The sequence below is a fragment of the Acanthochromis polyacanthus genome, chromosome 1 (assembly GCF_021347895.1).
Source record: "Acanthochromis polyacanthus isolate Apoly-LR-REF ecotype Palm Island chromosome 1, KAUST_Apoly_ChrSc, whole genome shotgun sequence".
Classification (NCBI taxonomy): domain Eukaryota; kingdom Metazoa; phylum Chordata; class Actinopteri; family Pomacentridae; genus Acanthochromis; species Acanthochromis polyacanthus.
This window is the reverse complement of record NC_067113.1, coordinates 17,129,906-17,151,894: the sequence shown is the minus strand read 5'-3', so window position 1 is coordinate 17,151,894 and position 21,989 is coordinate 17,129,906. Positions and strand designations below refer to the sequence as shown.

Below are 21,989 nucleotides of genomic sequence, written 5' to 3'. Positions count from 1 at the left end.
ACACATCAGGAGGTTTTGATCTATGCAACGATGATTGCTCCAGACCACCCTCAGTTCTGAAAAAGAAAGCAAGTATAAAGTCCAGATGACCCACAAGTGAATCTTCTAATAGCTCAGGAATGTCCACCAATCACCAAGTCATCCAAAATGCTGATGTAAAACATGACCTCTGGAGGGAGACACGACAGCTTGGAGGCAAACAAATTTCATATCTAGGGCATTTTTAACATGGTGATATACAAATACCCCCTATATCTCTTATGGAGCAGCATTTGACTGATATACGGTGTAACTTTATGAACTAGGGAGGGGAAAGAATTATGTTAGACTATGTCTTTGTGTGAGGCGAGTGCTGCGGGGTTGTAAACATTTGTTTGTATTGCTTACCAAAGTGACAGCATCAGACAGTATATGGCATGCGGCACCTCTGTCTGAGAACAGGTCATAGCTGGGCAAAATGTCAGCCCCTAGAGACAGAGAGAGAAATACGAGAGACAGAGAGAAGTAAAGAGACTCTCAGCCATAGCTTCCGAACAGCTTGCTTTCGAGCTCTCACAGGGAGTGCTCGTGGCAAGGCATGTGGACAGGCCTTGGCAGGTAGCCTGGGTCCACGTGGCACAGCCAGAGCTCCTTCTATGCTTCAGATTTGAGGAGATACACAGGGAGAGAAAACAGAGAGACACTGCAAGAGAAAGAAAGGAGTGTGCTGTCCTGAACAACAGCAGGCGTCTCGGTGTGAGTCAGCTTTCTTCGGCTTTCTCTCATCATCGCAGCACTCTTGTTTGAAGTGGAGTCATTAACAAGACGAATTGTTCGCAAATGCAGACGGGTATATTTTCCAATCAGCAGGAATTAATTAGTTGTATTCTATCAGTGTATAATAAGGAGTTGCAGTGAGTTGCTAATAACTGGGGGGCCTTGTCAGTTTTGTTGACGTAGTGTCTCAGTTATTTTGTATATTCCTCTCAGGCTGGATCTAGACCTTTGTATTGTACTGAAAAGTGTTTGGCTCACAGATGTGGATAAAATATTATCCACTAATTATGCAGTCAAATGTAGCCACACTCCACCACTAACTAAAAAAATCACTGCATATTGTAGACTTGATACAATACTTCAGTTATATGCTTAGAAAAGATAGAAATTATAGCAGCGTCATTGGACTGGACTGCACTCCATTTTGCCTAATAAACTAGTAACTGAGAGTATAACAAAAACATGCTGCTTTCATTATTTGTGTAGCCTGTTTTTTAATGACTGGGTGACTTAATGTGACCAACAGACATTTTTAATATAACAAAGAGCCGAGAGTCAAGGCCAATGAGCTATTTTGTGGCTACTGCATGCTAAAACAAACTGCTATTTGAAATGCTGGCGAGCGTCCACATCACGTCTCGGAAGGAAAAACCCAGTGAGTGTTTTTCCCTTTGACTGATTTTTGTGACTCTTTGCATTATATTTACAAAATGCCCCGAAGTCTTTATGACATGTAACTTCCCCACCTCTAAAAGGTATGAAGACATTGACTGAAAAAGCCACACATTGCACAAATGACACTGCAGCACGTGGTAGCTTTCATGATTTTTGCCATTAACACTTCCTTGGCTTAGCTGCCTCAGAGGACGCTGTCCCTGTTTAGCTTGTGTTTAGCGTGTCAACGAGATTATCAAGCTGTCACAGCGGTTTTCGGTCTGGCTTCAGGCAGTCAACCTTAACGTCGAGTGTGAACCTGAAGAACCTGAAGTTCACATGCTGTTGCAAAAAATATGCATATTGCTACAGGATCCATGACGGTGACCTAAATATTTGTGTAGTGTTTATGAGATGTATCTGACATTGCATCTCCATGAGAGGATCCAGCTGTTGCATTTGGCGAGGGGCGCCACTGATGCAGCCCACATTGGAGCAGAGAAAGTTGCACCAGACTACCAATCCCAGAGGCTCCCTCCACTAACAAAAAGTAATATGATTGACATGATGTAATTATATGCTCCTTTAATGGGAGCATCAATGTGCAGCACACTCAATTTGAAGTGAAGTGTTGCATATGGACCCCACTATTTCTCCTATTCCGTCACTTTGGACAACAGCAGGTCATCCATCAAACGCTGCAGCTGTTTCACACTGAAACGCCATGACAGCCTCTGAATGGAATGTATTGTTTCTATTTGAGATCAGAAAATTGATCACAGAATATTAATAATCACTTAATGCACGTGAGGTTTTGCTTCTCTTTATCATGCTGCGGCAAAGCAAAATCTGAACCTTTGGGTTAAACTAGGACAACTTCTCAGGAGTCGTCATATCTCGCGTGAATGATTTTTTCCCTCTTTTAATAACATTTACTCTCTGATTGAAGGTGCACTTGGCAGACAGAGTTAAACTCCCAGTTTTGCAAAGGTGCACTTGATAACTCCTGACACTAATACAGAGTCAGTCGGTGGAATTTATTTGATATTTCATCGGTAGGCTGACATACTTTTATCTAACAAGCTAATTATGTTTGACATGTTTTTCATGCTTAAGGAAAACAAAATCCAGGTCTTTGTGGCCTCCCAGCAATCTCATGACCCAGTTAGATGATGTGATTGTTGGAGATTTTGAGTGTCATGTCAAGTGGCTACTCCAAGGGCCAATTACTAGTATTTTACTGATGTTCAGATAAGCTGAACCTCAGTCTCTCTTCCCTGCTCAGTCTGGTAGTCACTCAGTCTAACCTCATATTCAGTTAAAACTGTCACACATTCCAGAGGAAGACGCAGAAATCCTGTTATGTATTGGAACAATAGCTGGAGTCTGATGAGGTCAAGAAGCATTATTTGCATCATGTCCTCCAAGAAATGAATCATTACTACAATTTGACTGGCACAAGAGCAAAGATTAATTTATTGTTTGTCCTAGCCAATGCCTTTGAAATGGATCTGGGCTTGCTACTCTTGTTTATTAGAACTACTCTATCAGCTGTATTCTTGGAGACATTAGCGGCAAAACATTGCAAAAGTAGAGCATATATTGAACTGAAATGAACTCGGTATCAGCCAAACAGTTGTGATTTCACACGGTTGTCAAAAATCATTTGTCAAAGCGAGCATATATTGACATATTTTAGGGTTTCCAACAATTTCAAATCTGTTTGAATTTACTGTTTCATTTCAAGACTAAGAACAGATCTGTCCAGATAAACCTCTTATGACACTTATAAATTACAGTTGTTGTTTTTTTAAGCAATGCAAATGGTATGAATCTAGGACACAGAAATCTCAGAAAGTTTAGATTTCAGGCCAGTGGTTGTAGTTAACCTTTGGCAACGTTGCCACAGATTTGCAGCAAGATCATACTTTTATATGTGAATTAATTTGACACGCTGAGGTCAATATCTGGCTAACTTTGTAGACAATCTAGGTCATGTTTGCTGCACGTTTGCTCGAATGTTTACTGTTTGCACGGGTGGTAATGTATTTATGTTAATTTTTTTTGCAAGATAGGTAAAAAAATTCCACACTGAATTTTATTATGTTAATATCCCTTGTCTTGGCTCTGTTTTCAGGCTTTAGAAAATGTGGTCCATGATGGGAGATTTTAGCCAATCACAGGGGTTCGCACCAAACAGAAGAGACAGTATAAACAACAGCAAAGTCTTTAGAACAGAATGTAATGTAATGTTCTCAGGCATAGCATAGATTTATCACACCTAATCTGGAAAGGGCTTGATATGGTACTGCTAGTTCTGTGCTGCAAAATGATCTGCCTGCACCTCATTATCATTCTATAAGGGGCAAAAACACTGGAGTTATTTGTACTTCTATAAACCAATCACAGTCACCTAGAGTGCAGCTAAGCCAAGGATGTAATAACGGTGTCCCCTCAAAATATCCATCCATTCATCCTCAATACACCGCTTTATCCTCACTGGGGTCGTGGGGGGTGCTGGAGCCTATCCCAGCCGACTCGGGCGAAGGCAGGGGACACCCTGGACAGGTCGCCAGTCTGTCGCAGGGCTACCCCCTCAAAACAGTGACAGGGGAATTATTTAATGGAATATTTGCCTATTGTAAAATAGTTAAAAATCTGCCTTACTGCTGGATCAAAATCTTAGGAAAACTTGCAAGCTTGCCTGGAGGTTGTTACTGTTTCCTGTAGTAAAGGGGATTTTGAAACCGTAATGCATAGAAAGAGCAAGTATAGGAGAAAACAGGATGACATTTTAAGCTTATACCCACAGTCTACATCCAGTAAGTCAGACTACAACACTGCCAATCAGCCTTGCTGCCAGTTTTTCCCAGTGGTCACATGTGGTATTGCAATTTTAAAAAAAAATCCTAACTTCAGCCTCACAGAGCTGCTAGTGGGACTTAAGTCTCTCTGGAATGAAAAAAAGATCTGACCTTATTAATTTTGTTTGTTGGATCTTTTTAGCTTCATTGTGTCTGCAACGAAAACCGTAAACCCTCAGATCAGCTTGATTTGCTGTTGTTTCATCTCTTACAACACTACTGTGAGACAAGATCCAGGACGCAGACGTAACAAGGGGTTGAAAGCAAAGAAAAATGGTGCTTCTTTGCTGTAATTAGGGTCAGATTAGTAAGGTTTATAAACAGACTTTTGGCTTTCCCCTACTAGTCACCAGAATTTATAGGGTGTTAATTTAACCAGAGACAATTGGTTTAGTATAAAAATATGTAGCAAACATGCCAGAGTCATTGGAGGCGGCCAGTGACGGCTTTATCATTGTTAAACTTTACAGTCTATAGTTTTTGAAAAGTAGGGCAGTTGTCGTTTCCAGATTAAATAAACTGTTTCTCCCAAAGATTCTGGCTTTTTTAGCAACGTGCATTTAGTGGTGTAAGGATGGTGGTAAAGCTAGACTTTAATTTTTATTTTTCCTGGTTGGAATGTTGTGTTTCTCACTCTGGTGCATGACAGGAGTCTGATCCGTCGTGGTCCCAGCTTTTGTAGTCTAGGATGAGTGAGTCTTAACTGAAGGGCTCTGGTAACGACCACTTAAAAGCGGCTTCAGATAGAAGCTGTCATTATTTCCCTATAAGGAGACAGAGAGCACTGCTAGGTGAGGCCACACACACTTAGGAAAACTTTGAGGATTTTTGTTTTTGCCAAGATTTGAATATTATAGTTAAATTACATTGGTACTATTAGGCTGCCTAAAAGTTGTGTAAATGCGATACATGACATTAGCTGAGTAAGCTGTAGTCTGTTTTGCTTATTAGCAAGGACAGAAGCATTCATTCATCTCAATGTGCTGGCTTGACTTTACTGAACTCCCCTCCTACCGTGGATTTAACTGAGATTACATCCTATCATAAATGTGTCACAACAGATTTAGTAACTTGATGTTTAAGTTCATAATTTCTGCTCCGTCCCGCTGTCTGCACTAACCTACCATTTCACCGTACGCAAGTCCCTATTGAGATGTCGACATTTTATAAAATATCCATCAATTTCACCATTATTAGATCATACACACGCCTGTCTGCCATCCAGACTAACCGAGACAGATGCAGATTTCAACCACATGGCGCTGGACCGACACTCCAAAACAGTCCTGCGGTTGGCAGCATCCTCTCAGACCCAACAATTTTTTGACCTAGCTGCTGTTTTTATAGACTTACGGTTTATTTTTAGGGGTCAAAATATGACCTTCGTGCAGGTCACTGACTGGTCATTGTCTGCAGCATTTTTTCCGTCTTAAGTTAGAAAGGAATAAATTGTGGGCGGCGTGGAAGCAAACCCTTTTCAGCGCCTACTGGTCCTCGTGCTGCATCTGCACAAGCTATTCCTTCACCGTGACCTCAGCATCAGCGCTAGCAATTTGTAAGAACCTGACATCTTAATCCGTGTCATTTGGATCTAGTGACTTTAATTGGGATAGCTGTCTCGCTGTTGACCGAGGCCCAAAGAAAAAGATCCATGCTGTGGTCGGAAAGACAAGCTTCTCACTTATCAGCTGTCCGTTGATGGTCCTCCAGGCATGACTCTCCTATTTCCTCCTGACTCGTTTTAAAAGTTTGCTTTGGATGCGGCCCGTGGTTCATTGTGTCGACCCGGTGCACGTGTACGCCATAAATGTGTGATTTATGTTGGACCCCGTGTGGACTATAGCTGAGGTATTGCGCTTTCTCAGGTCTTATAATGAGAACCTGATTTTACTCTGTGATGCCTGTCAAAAGTAGGTAAGAACCATTGGTTTATATTCATCTCCGCATCTTTAGGAGTCCTCGAGGAATGGAAAGCTTCACATAAATTAATTGTTGTGAGCTGTTGTATAATTTTGTCCCTGTTTAAATGCTTCCAAGTGACCTCCTCGAACTGTGAGTGGAGCTCTTGAAGGGTACCCATGTGAAATGAGTTGTTTGATCCCCGTGAGAACCAATCATGTCTGTTGTGTATCAGGGCCCTGGCTCGAGGGCTGGCTGGAAGTGCATTGGGGACCTGCAGCCAGGAGAGAAGGTCCTGCAGGATATAAAGGAGAGGAGAGGGCAGGAGAGGCGGCTCAGAGAGATCCAACAGCAGCTGGAGATCCTGGGCCAAGGCCAGGAGATGACTGTGAGTTCAAAGCAGCTCTGTTCATTTACACAGACGCACACACACAGGAGAACACATGCTCGCATTCACACAAGTGCTTGCATCCACTCAGTATCTGTGTAACACTACTCAGAGTTCATCTGTAGACATGTGTGTGACAAATTATTACAAGCACACAGCTCTTTCTCTGTCATTCTCACTGGGGGACGATGAAATCACATGCAATATTCCCGTCTCTGCAGACCCATATTTTTTCCTTATTTCTTACGTTTTTCTTCTCTTTCTTTAGATCAACAACAAGCTTTCTTCACAGTTTACACTTTGTTAGTATGTTTTGATATCTTTTTTTTTTAACTGTGCACTTACATGTCTTGCTCTACTTTTCTTTGTAATTGGGTTGATCTGAGGACGGAGATGGTCCTTCACTGGGTTTCATTGCTTTCTAACATTCTTCTCCGAGATGCGATGTCCTCACTTCACAGCGTTTCCTAGAAACCGTTTATTTAGCTCCGTCTGGTTTTAGGAGCCTCTGCAGAGTTACAACCAGGGAACTGACCCTCTATTGCCAAGCCTTGTAGCTAAAGGCACAACGCAGGAATGTTGAAGAACAAAGGTGGATGGGCCTGATTTCTGCTTTCTCTGACATTGATGAAGTTTTGCGTGCAAGGAAAGGAAAACATTCTAGATAAATTTTGTGCTTAATTTTGTCATTGCTCAAACAGGTAGCTACTCCCGGTCCTGTGGAACAAACCCTCTGTTGCTTCCTCACAGCTGCAAATATATTGCCTTTGACATTGGTTTTCACACTGATGAAGCACAGCATGATGTATATATGCCTAATTTAAACATAAAAGATGCCGTTTTCGGTGTGGCAATAAAAACACTAAGTGGCAGCCACACCCGTACATCACAAGGCATCGTGCCATGCAACGGAGGCCTAATTTAGGAAACACAAATGGAATTTTTTGCTAATTAGGCCAAGCTCTGTTTGAGAAAACTGTTCTTTCATGATAATCACAAAACATCAAACCCACCAGTCTCTTAACGACTGTTGCTACAACCCACTCTGTGCATTTAGCTGCGTGTCACTGCAATTTATATAGTGTCACTAAGTGACTAAGTGACTTCAATGTAAACAGCACACTCACAGCGTGTATTCTTAGTGCCACCGGGCTTGTTTTGTGGTTAGCAAAGATTTATTTGTGCAGAATTTGTCTGGGAGGACATTCTCAAACAGCTCCACACAGCTGCAGTATTCTCATAAAGTTGATTTGTATAGCATCCATAACTCAAATGCTCTCAGACAGTGTTTTTGCACCTGAAGTGTTTATTAGCTATGCAGACTTTGCGCATAGTTTGGTGTTGTCTGAAATATGAGAGCATGATAACTAAGAGGAGATCAGAGCCTGTGTCTATCAAATGCCCAAGAGTTACGCTTTTAAGAAAGTGCCAACAAGACTGAAAAAGATTTTCCTATGTGTGAACAGTAAGACACACTGTTCTAAATAAGAAATTGCTATGTTGAGAAATTCACAATTTCAATTGTTCAGATTGTAATAGCCAATCAGGAGACAAGGTTGTGATCCAAAGTCTTTTCTTTGCTTTGGAAAGTTCCTAAATAAGTGAGATGACACAGAAATGTCTGTAGTAAGTGGCAGCCATGATAAGAGCAGAGCAGATTTTCTACATGCCAAGAAAAAGTGTTTCCTTTCTTATCTCCTTTAGCATAAGATACACTGTTAAAGATACCATTCTTTATGAAAGGAAGGGAGATAATACTAGCAGCAACATTAATTATCCGGCCATTCATTGAGTACAGTCACATCGGACACTTGATGATGATAGACATATCTTTGGGGATTCAACTGTCCTGTTAGCCTACACACCCACAGCCTCTGTCAACCATAACTACTTTGAAGCACAATCATATTAGAATTTTAAAGTATTTACTGTGTTGTGTGTTCGTTTTTAAGCTTATTATGTGTAGGCTTAAAATCAGATCAGAATCAGCTTATTAACCACAGCACAGAGGAGTTATAAGAAGCTTTTGTCTAAATGATGTTTTTCATTCAGCATGTTTGAAACATGAGAAAAACAAGAAAAGCACTCAGAGTGCAGTACTCTGCCAAGGCTACTCAGTCCAACGGATGAAATCTTTAAACAATTCGTGGTCCGTAGCGGTTGATTTGTAGTAGGATTACAATCATGTGATTGTCAGCAGGCAGCTGAAGTAGTGTAGCCTAGCCGCGCTAGACCCAAGTCTGAAGACACAAGAGTCTAGGAACTCTCGACAGGGAGGGAGGCGGGCTAAAAGGTTGACTTTCAAATCACTCTGCAGCAATTGGGTAGGTATACAACCAATCAGCGCAACGAATAGACCGACGTAGTTCCTAGAGTGCCGGAAATCAGAGGATGCGGTAGTTCGGTGAAGCCTTATTTATACAGTCAATGGGTGAAGCTCAAGTATATTACAGACATGTTAACAGAAAGATTATTCAGAGTCCGTGCTAATGGAGCTCAACGACTGTTGTCATTTTTGTTGTCGACCCTGGCAGAGAATTAAATTCGTTGCCGTGCGTTGTCTAGCGCGGCTAGGCTAGTTGTTTCCGGTTGTTTCTGTCAGAATCGTCGCGCCTCTGTCGTCACTTAGTTACGCCCGCCTTCTGACTCTCCACTTCATGGTGATTCATCGGCCAGTTTTAGGAGCATCCAACCTCGAGGCTTACCGAGGGGTAACTAGACCCACCCTGGCAGAGAATTAAATTCGTTGCCGTGGGTTGTCTAGCAAGGCTAGGCTAGAAGTAGTGTTCACTTGTTCTCGTACAGAGACGCTGTGACGCTATCTCGCAATGATATGGAAATCTTTAACAAATCTATGGATCCAGACTAAAACGATGCATCACTGCCAAAATCAGTTCGCTTGGTAATTGTGTCATTACTGACCTTCCCTGAAAATTTTAGCGAAATCCCTTTGCCCATTTTTGAGTAATGTTGCTAACAGACAGACAGACAACCAATTGCGATTGTTGCATAACTCCACCACTTTCCTTGGTGGAGTAATAAAAACAATAATAGATTTATAGACTTGACAAGTAAGTCCCATTGCAGAAATTAACTGCTTTTTTTTTCATAAAATCGCACTAAAAAATGGGATTAATTTCAATATAAGTACAAAGGAGGACAAGTGTGAGAAACACTGTCAATGAGAACCATCAGATGTAATTTCTGAGAATTGTGGTCTATATTCCCTTTTCAATTTGATTTTAGCCGTGGTAATGGAGTTCTATTTTTGATGGGGTTGTCTCCTTTTTTATACCTTGCATGAAACAACATGAGAAGAATGTATGGAGTGAAGTCTCTCGGACTTTAGTAGTCTATCTGATCATTGTATTTTGACCAATGCAAACCTCCATTATCATAATATCTATATAATTATGGAGCCTAGTTTAAGTGTCAGATTCTCTTAGCACTGTGGTTGTAGGTCTTGTGACTTCTACGTCAGACCTTACCTTCACCTCATGAAGTTTTCCATTAAGCATAGAGTTTTTCAGTCAAGACGCAGGATATAATTTTTTTAACTATTTAACCACAAGTATAGAATGATTCTACATCTGCCGTATTGCATTTCCCTTTAAAAGGCATACTTTTTTTTAGCAGCATGTTATTCTGAAAGAATTCTTTATTCTTTAAGCAAACTGTATTTATGTACAATAACGGTCACTGTGGCTGAGATAAAGCTTTGTCCCCTTATGAGAAATCGTGTTATTTTGTTTAGTTGCAGTGATAGAATGTATTTTAATAACATGTTTGACGTAAAAACATTTTCAGTAGCATATCTACAAACTTATATATTGATTGTTTTGTCTCCTACATTGTGTGGGTGACGACAGGTTGCCCTCTCTGAGTTTGATTTATTCCAGCATGTGATGTTAAGAATTTACCTGTTAGTTTCGAGATGTACCTGAACTACCTTTTTTTGCAGTGATTTATTTTATCAAAGCGGTGTTGACTTGGATTCAGATCTGAGACTCCTTAAGAATTTTCTGCGTCATCTCTGCTTCTCCTGTCTCTCAATCCAAACACGTCCCTTTCCAGAGAAATTCTCCTCATTGCCAAAGTAAAATCTCTCCTCACCTTTGATTATTTTTTTAGTTTCCATTGTTAATATTTGTTTGTGCAGCAGAGTCTTGGCCTTTCCTGAAACAACTCATTATTTGTACGACTGCCATTGTTTTGCGCTAATGATATGGTGACAGCTGATATGGTGCTAGTTTTCCTGCAAGTTCATTTGGCTGCACTCCTAGATCAACTGTAAAAGGAAGGACAGTCCCAGCATTTACTGTAAAGCAGGATAACTCCACGCTGCAGTTTTGTTCTATTCAGGCCAACACTATCAATCATGTTTTCTCTCTTACATTAGCCAGTACAATGTTCTTCAGTGTGGTTTAAGTCAACAGTGCTCTGAAGTGTAAAAATCAAAGTTGTAATCAGGATTTAGCTGGAAGATGTTGAGCAGAGCAGGGTGTTGCATGAGCACACATCTACATCATCTCAGGGTTATGACGGACACACAGCTGCCGTTTCAGGCCACAGCTGGCCTGAATATGTTAGATTCATTGCTCAGGTTCTGCCAGCTCTGCAGTTTCTTGGCTTTTTAATCCATAGAATTCTACCAAGGATGGCCAGAAAAGATGAGCTATGGGAAAACAGGATTTTCTCTCTCTCAGCATCTTTTATTATCTACTTTGCTTTGTTGCATACAGTTTGTCACACTCCAGTTCTCCACTACTGAAATTTATACCGTCTGAGTACACTGCAAAAACTCAAAATCTTACCAAATTTGTGTCTTATTTTTAGTCAAAACATCTCATCCCACTTGAATTAAGATAAGTTCACTTACCAAGTGACCTTTCAGCAAGATGGAGGGACTTGTTTTAAGAAAATGCATATTAATATCTTGTTAAACAATCATGAAATTATCTTGTTTTAACCCTCGTGGCACAGAATTCCATCGCTTCAGTCTACTTCACAGCCAACTGATTTACAGCCACCTGAATTTGTTAAATACGTTACAAAACTGTCTCCAAGAAACAAAAAGAACCTCTCAAAAATTTATAGTTTACTCTCAAAGACAGACTCTATTCACCTACCAACTCACAAATGGGAAGAAGACTTGTCCAAATCCTTTGACTCTGATTTTTGGACCCAGATCTGTGACAACACATTTAAAATGACAAAAAACACCAACTTACAACTGATCCAATTTAAGGTTCTTCATAGAACGCATATAACCCAATATAAATTATATTAAATGGGCTTCTCAAACTCAGACACATGTACTCAATGCACCCAAAACATGGCTGACACATATTTTCACGCTCTTTGGCTATGTACACCCCTCTATTAATTCTGGGCACTAATCACACAGAAACTCTCCGATATTTTGGGCTGTGGGATTCCACATTCCCCGAACATTTGCCTAATTGGTGACCTAACGCTAACGGCCTTACCGGACATCCACATCCGACCCACACTTGCAGCTATCGCCATTGCCAAAAAAACTATTTTAGTTAACTGGAAAGATAAGAAAGCCCTCAACATCATCCATTGGCTGAACCTCCTCACAGAACACATTTCACTGGAGAGAATATCTGCTACCTGGAAAAAACAATTGGACTCATTTAAAGAAAAATGGTCTCCATTTATTAATTCATTAAATATTAATCTATAGCTCCTGCTTGTATGTGGGCGTATGCCACTGCCCCCATAAAAAAAAAATTGTAATACCTGTTCTGTCTGTGCATATGGTCTAACTTTCCTCTGCTTTATTTCAGTTTATTAACCCTTCAACTCTCAAAGATGGATAGCACAATGGACTTCAAGGCCGTGTGCATGCACTGGTGGTGTCCTTTCCCTATGGTTCCCGGGGTTGCTCTCTGGCTTTGCGGAGTCGGGGTGGCTCGTGACCCTCTCCCTGGGGGTGGGTGTCTCTGGTGTCTCCCCCATTGAGCTCTGGGTCTGCTGGGTCTGCACGCTCTCCCAGGGCCTCGGGGATGTCGACGGCTGATCTCTTCTGGGGCGCCTGGCTGGTCCTGGGGCTTGGGGTGGGTCGGTCCCTCCGTTACTCCCCTGTCCCTTCCTGCTCTGCTTCCCTCCTCCTCCCTCCTCTCCTGCCTGCCCGCTCCACCTCACCCCTCTCCCTCTCCTGGGGGGGCCTGTGGCCCCCTGCAGCCAGGGGGTCTGGCATGGGGGCTGGGTGGTCTCTCTGGAGGGGTGGCTCTGGCTCACCTGGGCACAGGCCTGTATCCTGGCCTGCGTGCTGCCACTGGAGTCCAGTTTCTGCTGGCTGGGGGCCTCCATCCGGGCCTGGTGCTGTCCTGGGGTGTGGTGGGGTGGGTGGGGTCTCGGGGGCGCTGCGGGGTGGGCGCCCTGCGTCCTTGGCGTGCCGGCTCCTGGGTGGGCATGGCAGCTTGTGGCCCTCGCTTCCTTGTGGCGCGGCCTGGTCCCCCCCTTCAGGGTGGGGTGCTGCGTGCAGCTGGCCCGTGTTGGGGCTATGGTGCCTGCCGGGGCGCTGCTCTGATCTGCAGCTCCGCAGCAGGTTGTTGCACTGGCTGGGCCAGTTGGTTCATGTGGGCTCTCCCTGGTCCCTTGCCTCTTGGCTCTGGGGGCCCTCTGCATCGGTACTGGTGGTCTTGCTACCTGTCTCCCCCACTGCTCTGTCCTCTTGGGCCGGATCCACACCAGACTGCCTCTTATTGTGCACTTCACATTTTTCACACCTCACTGTAAATAGCAACCTTTAGGAACATATAGGGACACAACAGCTAGGGCCCCAAGGGCAGGTGGGGGTGGGAACGATGGGCAATGTGGTGAGAAGGGTGGCAGTTCGCGTTGCGGGATGTGGGGGCCTTGGGTGTACTGTGCTCGCTCGGGGGCTGGTGCGGGGGGGTATGTGGGGTGCCTCCCCGTTGGCGTCGCCGGGCCCCACCTCTCTGTCCATTTTTGCCCTCTGGACTCGCATTGGGACCCGGCTCCGGTTCCCTCTGGCCGGCCTCCGGTGGTGGCCCGCCCAGTAATGGGTTGGTTGCCGTCCCTTCGGTGGGGCGCTCTGCCCCTGTGTCTGGCTTCCTGGCTGCTTGGGGCCATCAGCCCTCTTGGGGGTGGGGTGGTGGGGTGCGGGGTTCTGGTGGGGGCTGGGGCGGGTGGGGTTGGGGCTTGGGTGGCGGGTGGGTCCTCTTGCCCCGGGCTGCCTGGGTCGGTTCTGGCGTGCTGGGGGTGTCGGTGGCTGCTCCCTCTTGTCTTCGGGGTCCGTGTGGTACACGGTGGCCCCGGTTGCTCTCTGGGGGTGCCGCCTGTGGCTCCTGCTGCCTGGAGGGTTGGGGGGGGGGGGGGCACCCTGTCGGCTTGGCCCTGCATTGCTGTGATGGCTGTTTTAGGCTTCGGGGTCTTTCACACTTGCATGTGCATGTTTGCTCAGGTCCCACCAGCTCCTGTCAAGCTCCGCTGTTGAGCAGTGATGGGACCCGCCAGAATGTGCTGAGACTCTCTCCAGAGTCTAATCTCACACTAAACCCACTCTCCTTTTCTCTAGTATCTTCTTCTGGCCTATTCCACTCTACACTAACATGACATCCAAAGCTATGGTGTTCAGTACTGTCTGGCTATTTATTCATTTATTTATTTATTTTTGTTTGGTTGGTTGGTTTTCTGTTTTTTTGTGTATGCGTTCGTTTGTTTGTCTTATTGATGGGTAATTATGAGTCGGGAATAACACAGCACCTGATATTCTTCAGATGTAATAGCACCGCTAGCTAGTCCCTGTCCGTCCTGTCTCGTCTTGTCCACCCTTTGTTTCCCCTCACATCACCACTGAGGTGTAGCACTGCCCTCCCTGGCTCTTAACAGGGAATTGTAATAGAGTGTAAGCTTAGCTTTCAGGGAGGGCTGGTGATGGTCACACGCTTGTACTAAATAAGATATTTGGCTGCAAGACTAAAATATGCATTAATCTCATAAAGTGTTGACACCCTTTCCATGGAGTTAAACAATGAGAATAAATGCAGACACAAGGGGGGGAAAAAAAAGAAAATGTGATCAATTTCGCAATGAAAGGCGACGCTGTTTGTGGACATACTTGTGGAAACAGTGTCTAATTTTCTGATGGCATTTAACCTGGCAGCCACCGACTGACATTTGGCGTTGGGCTCTGTCAGCTCTCACATGGTTTCATTTATGGAGCACATCTTAGCCTGTGTGGTCCTTGAATGCTGAAGTGCTTATGTGCAGTCAGAGATTTAGGCCGTGTGTTACTCAGCAAGCTCAGAAAGTGAAAGGTGATTCTCCTTGCCTGCTAACTAAGTCACTAATTCCCACTAGATGATACCTTTTGGTCATGTTGAACATTTGCTGATTCATTAGCAGCTCTCTCACCCTCAGTGCTCATTTAGAAAGAACGATGGTCTAGCTAGGTGCTGATGCCAACACAGTCAAAACTCACAGCAACACATTGTCCTGTGACCTCAACACTTGAACCTGTCATAGAAAAACATATGTAGTGTTGAAATCACATATTGGAGTAAGCAAAATCTAACAAAATTGGCCAAGCCACCAATGGGACTGTCCTCTAAAAATCAATGTTCTCAGTCACTGTATACAAAGTGATGCAGGAAAAATAACATTTTGAACCTGTTGCTGCTAAAAACCTTTTTCTACTACCATCCAAAGTGTGCTTGAATGGCTGTGATGAACAAAGGAACTGACACATGGGTCTTACAGGTAAAACACAAAACTAATGTAGGCCTATGTGGCAAATTAAAGGAAAATTAATTGTTTTAGTAAGATTTGGGGTCACCACATGCCTTGAGAGCAGCTTTATTGCACTTTGACATTGACTCAAGTTTTAGGAGGGATGAGCACTATTATCCCAAAAGATAATCCCTCATTTGGTGCTTCATTGATGATGATGGAGAGCACTGTTTAATATTTCAGTCCTCAATATCAGTAGGTGTTTAATTGCTTTAGATCTGGTGACTGTGAAGGCTGTAGCATAGGATTTTCATCATTGTCATACTCATCAACCCATTTAGAGACACCTCATGTCATGCCACTGCCATCCGGATAGAAATGTTTCATTACATGATAAAGGTGATCACTCAGAACTACATCGTACTGATATACAGTGGTCCTTCCCTCTTATCTCTTTAATCATGCCATCAAAATATCCCCCACAACACAATAGAACCACTGACTGTAGGGACAAGAGTTCAGATTTTTCCTTTAATTTGTCACCTGCTTGTAGCTCTGCTGGTTTGCTGACACTGAGCAGGGGAGTGATTAATGTATTTTCATATGTATATTCATACAAAAATGGCTATAGATATTTTTAAAAAAGCATGAAACAATAAACCACAAGCATTTGACAAATGAGAATACTTCAGATGAACTGTAAGTCACGTGCACAAAGACATCAATGACGTGTCCAAATGCGCTTTATTTTCACTCGGTACATGTGCTGGGTGTCTTGTGTGAGATGACAGGGTAACGTGAGGATATTGGGATTCAGCCAGTAATCACTACATTAGACAGACTTTAATCAGTTTGCCCAGAAAGTCCCTGAGGTGAGTTATTATCTGTCTTATCCACATTATCTGACATTTGACATGATGCACACATGGTGATGTCATAGGTATACTATAGCCGAGAGTACTGCGGGCGTGCCTCTTGAGTCAGTCTCCACATCTGAATAGGAGTGTAATGAATAGAATTCCTCCTTGTATTAGTGGAGAACTGGCCTCTGGCTCTGCGGCTGATAAAGCTCAGGTATGTGACTGAAGTCGGTGACCTTGAAAACTGAGCAGCCCACGCTTGTAGTAAACGTGGACCTGCATCCTTTGTGTAGAGCAGCCAGCAGTGAGCTGCAATGAGGGGGTGGTCTATTGCAGGACAGATAGCCAGAGGGCTGAACAACTCTGTCTTTGTCAGATTCCTCTCCTGGTGGGAAACTGACACCGAGAATGACCAAGAATCTTTTACCAGAGGCCTGAAGCTCACCTGTCTTGCTATTGTTTATCAGAAGACTCTGGAGGATAGAGAACATATTTTACTCAGCATGATTTTGCAGCTATTCAAATGCAAAAGCAGAAGATGACAAATGACATTAACCTTCATTTTGTCCTGCAGGTCAAAATTGACCCATTTTAAAGTTTGAAAATGTGTGTTGGGGGGGGCAGATCACAGTGAAACTTCTGGTGTCCACATTTTCATCATTTTGGGGAAATCTTTGAACATTTTTTGGTGGAAAAAAATATATGTTAAAAATGTTTCTTAAGAACATTCACAAAAAATCAACCAAAATCCAGTGAATTTCGCTGGATTTTGGTTGATTTTTTTTTTCTTTAAGAACATTCACATTTTTTGGGAATATTGTGAATATAATATTTGATGTTTTACTGATATATCTATATATCTATATCTATCTATATATATATATATCTATATATATATATATATATATATATATATATATATATATGTGTGTATATATATGTGTATATGTATATATATGTGTATATATATATATGTGTGTATATATATATATATATATATATATATATATGTAATCACTTTAGATATTTTTAGGATTTTTTTTGAAAGATTTTTACTCATTTTTTGAAAATATTTGCAAGACTTTTCTTGCCAAATTTGGAGGATTTTTTTTTTTTTCAAAAATCCTTTTAAGTGAAACTTTTAAGGAATTATTGGAATTTTCTTCCTGAAGGTTTTGCAAATTGTCAGAAATTTGGGGAATTTTTTGCTGAATTTTTGGATTTTTTTCAGACAAAGAAACAATGCCCGTTTGGAGTACCCGTAAGTGAAGACAGCAGGAGGATTAAAGACAATGAATGTCAAGAATTGTTGAACAGGACATGGACAGACGTTTTCCTTCAAGCAAGAGCAAAGGAAGCAGCATGACATGTCTGCAGCAGAATTAATGGCAACAACCAACTGACATATTTAACTTTAAGGCTCCAAATGTGTGTTTTAGAGATGAGTCAGTTGTGATCAATGTTTTGACTGGCTTCTTGCAACGCGCCCGGGTCAGCACCTGCTCTTATTATTCATGGAATAACTGGTATCTATTTACCGCCAACGCTGTTTCCTCATTGACGTGTTACAGCTGAAGTCGTGGCACCTCTCAGAAGCAGCAGTGAGTCAGTGAGGCGGAAAAATGGGTGAGAGTTTAAAACTGCAGCAATGTTTGGATACACTTTAATCAAACGTGATGATGGAAGAGAACATGGCAGTCAAAAAGCAAACAAATATGATGTCACTCCTCCGCTGCTATTTCTGAGTAGTGATCAATAAGTCAGTGTCAGTTAAGCAGAGGAGATAGTGTGCTGTCTTTTCATAAAACTGTCAAAGGACCATAACTTTCCGCGAGGAGGAATTGTCACTGTTACGTGATTCTATAGATTCTCCACCTCCAGCTTGTATTTCACATGTTTATGTCAGAGGATGTATGGCTGGGAAAAACTCCAACACCAGCCTCAAATGTAGCGGCTCGCCCAGCTCCTCTTCCTCTGACTGGAGACTTGCATTAATGCATTTATGTCTTTTCTTGCAGTGTGTTGGACGTGTGCACAGAAGCCACCCAAGACGGCTTCAAAACAAAACTTATCTTTTCCTGCTCTTGCGGAATCGCTCTGATAAGTGAATGCTGTGTTTACGAGCTTTCAACCAAGCCTAACACTGTTGTTCCTGTCTCGGTGATAACCCAGTGGAAGGAGGAGGATACTCTCCAGGCGCGCCTCCATCAGAATTATCATATATTTTCTTTGGACAGCTTTCCTGTAATCGCAGCAATTTTCTCTCCCAAAATTAGTTTGGTACGCACCGGGCAGCAGAAGCCCTCGACTGAAGAGAAGTGAAGGAGTTTGACTGGCAGATAGCGAGCAGACAGACAGACAGTCAGACAGGAAGGTACACATCAGTCACCCACAGACACCCTTGGCCTCCCCACTACTGAGGGCACCTGAGGTCAACCACTTTTGAAGAGTTGTAGCATTTGTCACAGCAGTAAAAAGTCCCGCTTTCTGTCCTCGCTCTCTGTTTCCCTCCTGTCTATTGGAAAGTATTGCAGTTCTCATTTCCAGGACGGCTGGTATTAGTTAGGGGCATTTCTGACCATTAATACTCCAGCCAGTTGCCACATTCATGTAGACTGAAAATACTGAGATGCCTGTAACTGACCAGTGAGGTTTTTTTTGTGCCTCCTGTCTCAAGTTGCAGTAATTACTCACTTATGTTTGTAAAAATGTACGTTGGAGTTGCCATTACAAGCAAGTAACTGCTTTTTGAGCATGTTTACTATACCTTTAAAAGCAAAATAAACATGGAAGGGAGGCTAAGTGGATCTAAAATACCGAGAGACTAATAGTTACCAAGCATATGGGATCTTTCCTTGACCCTCTTTAAGTTTAGAGGTGAAGGTCAAGTCCACAGGCAAATGGCCGAGTCTTGCTACATGCATGTCAAAGGCCGCAGGGGGCACCAGGGTTGGAATGTGTTCGAGGTGGCTTTGGTCTCGTGGCAGTTGATAGAAGATCATATGGTCCGGGTAATTGCGAGGGTTGTCACAGGGGTCTTAAATGAGTAACATGGCCCAAACGGCCATGACCTAAAGGGTGTCATTACATTCTGTAGGACTTTGAACACGGACAGCATCATCTGGTGGAGATATCTATCAGCAACTGGGTCCTGGTGAGAAGCTGGAGGGTTTCAGAAGGTGGTCTGGTCGACAGATGATCGATGAAGAGCATTTGCTCTGGCTAGAGCAGTTAGATGAGACACAGGAATGTGATTTTGTCTGGGGTGACTCAGTGGGAAGACGATGAGGTGAAAACAACTGCATGGACACATTTTGTCAGGACAGAGTGCGTGGTGATGGGTCACCCTGTGCTCTATTTTCCTGATACCTGATTTTGTTACACTTTAGGGTTGTTTTTCTATCTGTGCATCTAAAAACTGCCGCAGTTTTATAACACGGCATACCTTTTAGGAGGTTATAATATGTCAGGATTGTATTCCTTGCGTGTTCCACTGACCGTAAATGGCAAAAAATAAATAAAAAAGACACACTTAATGCTGCCTGAAGAGTTGGATCAGTATTAAGGTCAGAATAACTAGAACAGGACATCCTTACTTGATGGCCAGGGACATTGCGATCAATGTGTAATGATGGCTGCAAACATGAGTGCACATGCTAGGAGTGTGACGACGACGAGTACCATTCATCTCAGAGGTTTAACATTTGGCTCTTCTCGACACGTTTTTGGCAATCTGCTCATGTCAGTGAAGGCAACGAGTTGATATTATTGGAACGAATTGACTGTTGAGTTGCAGCTGTCTAAACAAAGAACGACGCACCAAGAGATGGCAACTGTCTATGATGCACTCGTGCACAGGTACATGATTCACCTCACGTCACTATCAAGGAATTAGAGGCTTACACGGCCAATTCATTAAAAAATCTGAACTGACAGTTGCCAGACTACACATCACTCCCATGAATAGATAGTGACATTTATTTCGCTTTAAAGGCTTTTTTTCTTCATAACCTAGTTTAAGAAGGCTGGCTTTCATCCCTGGACTCACATGTTGCCCTGGGCCGCCTGCAATGAGTCTGGCTTATCTGCAGAAAAACAATACTCACATCCAACTGGAAGTGTTTTTCAGACAGCTTCCAGCTAAGCAGCGGGGACGGCCGCAGCAGCACAGCATGGTATTATGCTGTGCTGCTGCTGGTAATACAACACATTGCCTGGATTTGTCAAAAACTGAGTTTGAAGCCCAGTAAAGGATATTTGTAATGGGAAAAATTTAGGGAGGACATTAGGAAGATGATATTCTGTCGTCACTTCTTAATATTAGCCACATGTGAACTGGATATGGTGACATCCAGACACACACATGCTCTGGGATTTATTTTTCCATGAATTCATCCTTAAAGGTTTTTTTTTTTTTTTTTATCAATGAAATGATAAATATATTTGTGTTTTCTTGCAGGATCGTTTACCAGATCTTACTGAGGAGCAGTTACTTAGCCTGCTGGATGAATGTGAGCTGACTGAGAGATGTAGCCAGGACCTCCAGACGAATGACGCAGCGCCATGAGACGTTAAAAAAGACTCAACTTGAAGCCCTGCTTTCAAAATGCATAATTTCTGGGACCTTACTATGAATTCTCGTAGAGAAGCTGTGAAGCTTTTAGATTGATAAAGATGCTATAACGACGCTGTCATTTACACACTGATATAAAACTCTGAACATTTTACATAATGTGACCATAGCAGAAAAAATGTAGCCCTACAGTTTGGTTGACTGAAAATGAAAGCTGCTATTTTTGTCCTAATTGGTGTCCGTGTTTTCCGTATGCAGCTGGGTTGTAACCCATTGCTTTTATTTGTTCATGTCTCTGCATGAGGAAACAGAGCAGCGGGGCCACTCTTTGTATTAACCTAAGTATCATACATGAGAACAGAAAATTGCTGTCATTAAGTCTAATAACTGGGTACGGCTGCCGCAGAATGTTCTCCTGCGCACAAAAACATTAGCTGATAGTAGCGGTGTCCGTGGAGTGAAGCCTGAACGCTACCATGTATTAACCCTGCTGTTGTACTCAGTTACAGACACACAAAATATTGTTCCCTTGTCTGAAAAAAATCCAAAAATTCAACCAAAAAAATCCCCAAATTTATTTAAAAAATTTGCAAAATCTTCAGGAAGAAAATCTAAAAAATGCCTTAAAAGTTTCCCTTAAAAGTTTTATTTAAAAAAAATCCCCCAAATTTGGCAAGAAATAAAAATGTAAAAAAAGTAAATATTTTTTTAAAAATGAACAAAAATCTTCCAAAAAAATTCTTAAAAATATTTAAAGTGATTCCATATATATCAATAAAAGTTATATTTTCTTTAGAGACACTTTTTTTCTGAATGTTCTGAAAGAAACATTTTTTAAACATTTCTTTTTTCCACCAAAAAATGTTCAAAGTTTTCCCAAAATGTTGAAAATGTGGAAATTTTCACTGTGAAAGTAATTTTTTTCCCCACATTTTCAAACTTTAAAATGGGTCAATTTGACTCGCAGGACAACATGAAGGTTAAAGCTAAGCCCTCTCTTATGAAATGTCATGTGTCTGTGTTAGTAATGTGCATCTGACATGGCTGCTAATGAGGACAGAGGGACGATGTGGAGTGATCGTCCAGCTCCGAGCATTCCAGTCATTCCTGCCTCTATAGGTGATCAGCTTCAGAGTGGGTCAGATTAGTAGGATCTTCTGAAATGAGATCCTGTGTGACCTCTCTTTAAGCTTAATTTTCATTTAAATAAGAGGATTCCGCTGACAAAAGGATGCCAGCTTTGAGCTTTGAGAATGGTTTTTGGTTTGTTT

At 42.4% G+C, this 21,989-nt stretch overlaps 1 protein-coding gene across 3 annotated transcripts in view; it reads left to right on the top strand.

Moving 5' to 3' along the window:
• The window catches only part of fsip1 (fibrous sheath interacting protein 1), a 38,018-nt gene extending 17,068 nt beyond the window's left edge, over nt 1-20,950 (top strand). For 2 of the 3 annotated variants that reach the window (XM_051945702.1, XM_022211889.2), the window contains exons 9-10: nt 6,409-6,561; nt 20,605-20,950. In XM_051945702.1, coding sequence (XP_051801662.1) covers nt 6,409-6,561; nt 20,605-20,712 — 261 coding nt within the window. In that variant the 3' untranslated portion in view covers nt 20,713-20,950. The remainder of the gene's footprint in view (nt 1-6,408; nt 6,562-20,604) is intronic. The other variant, XM_022211890.2, reaches the window with a different exon arrangement.
• Nucleotides 20,951-21,989: the final 1,039 nt, after the last annotated feature.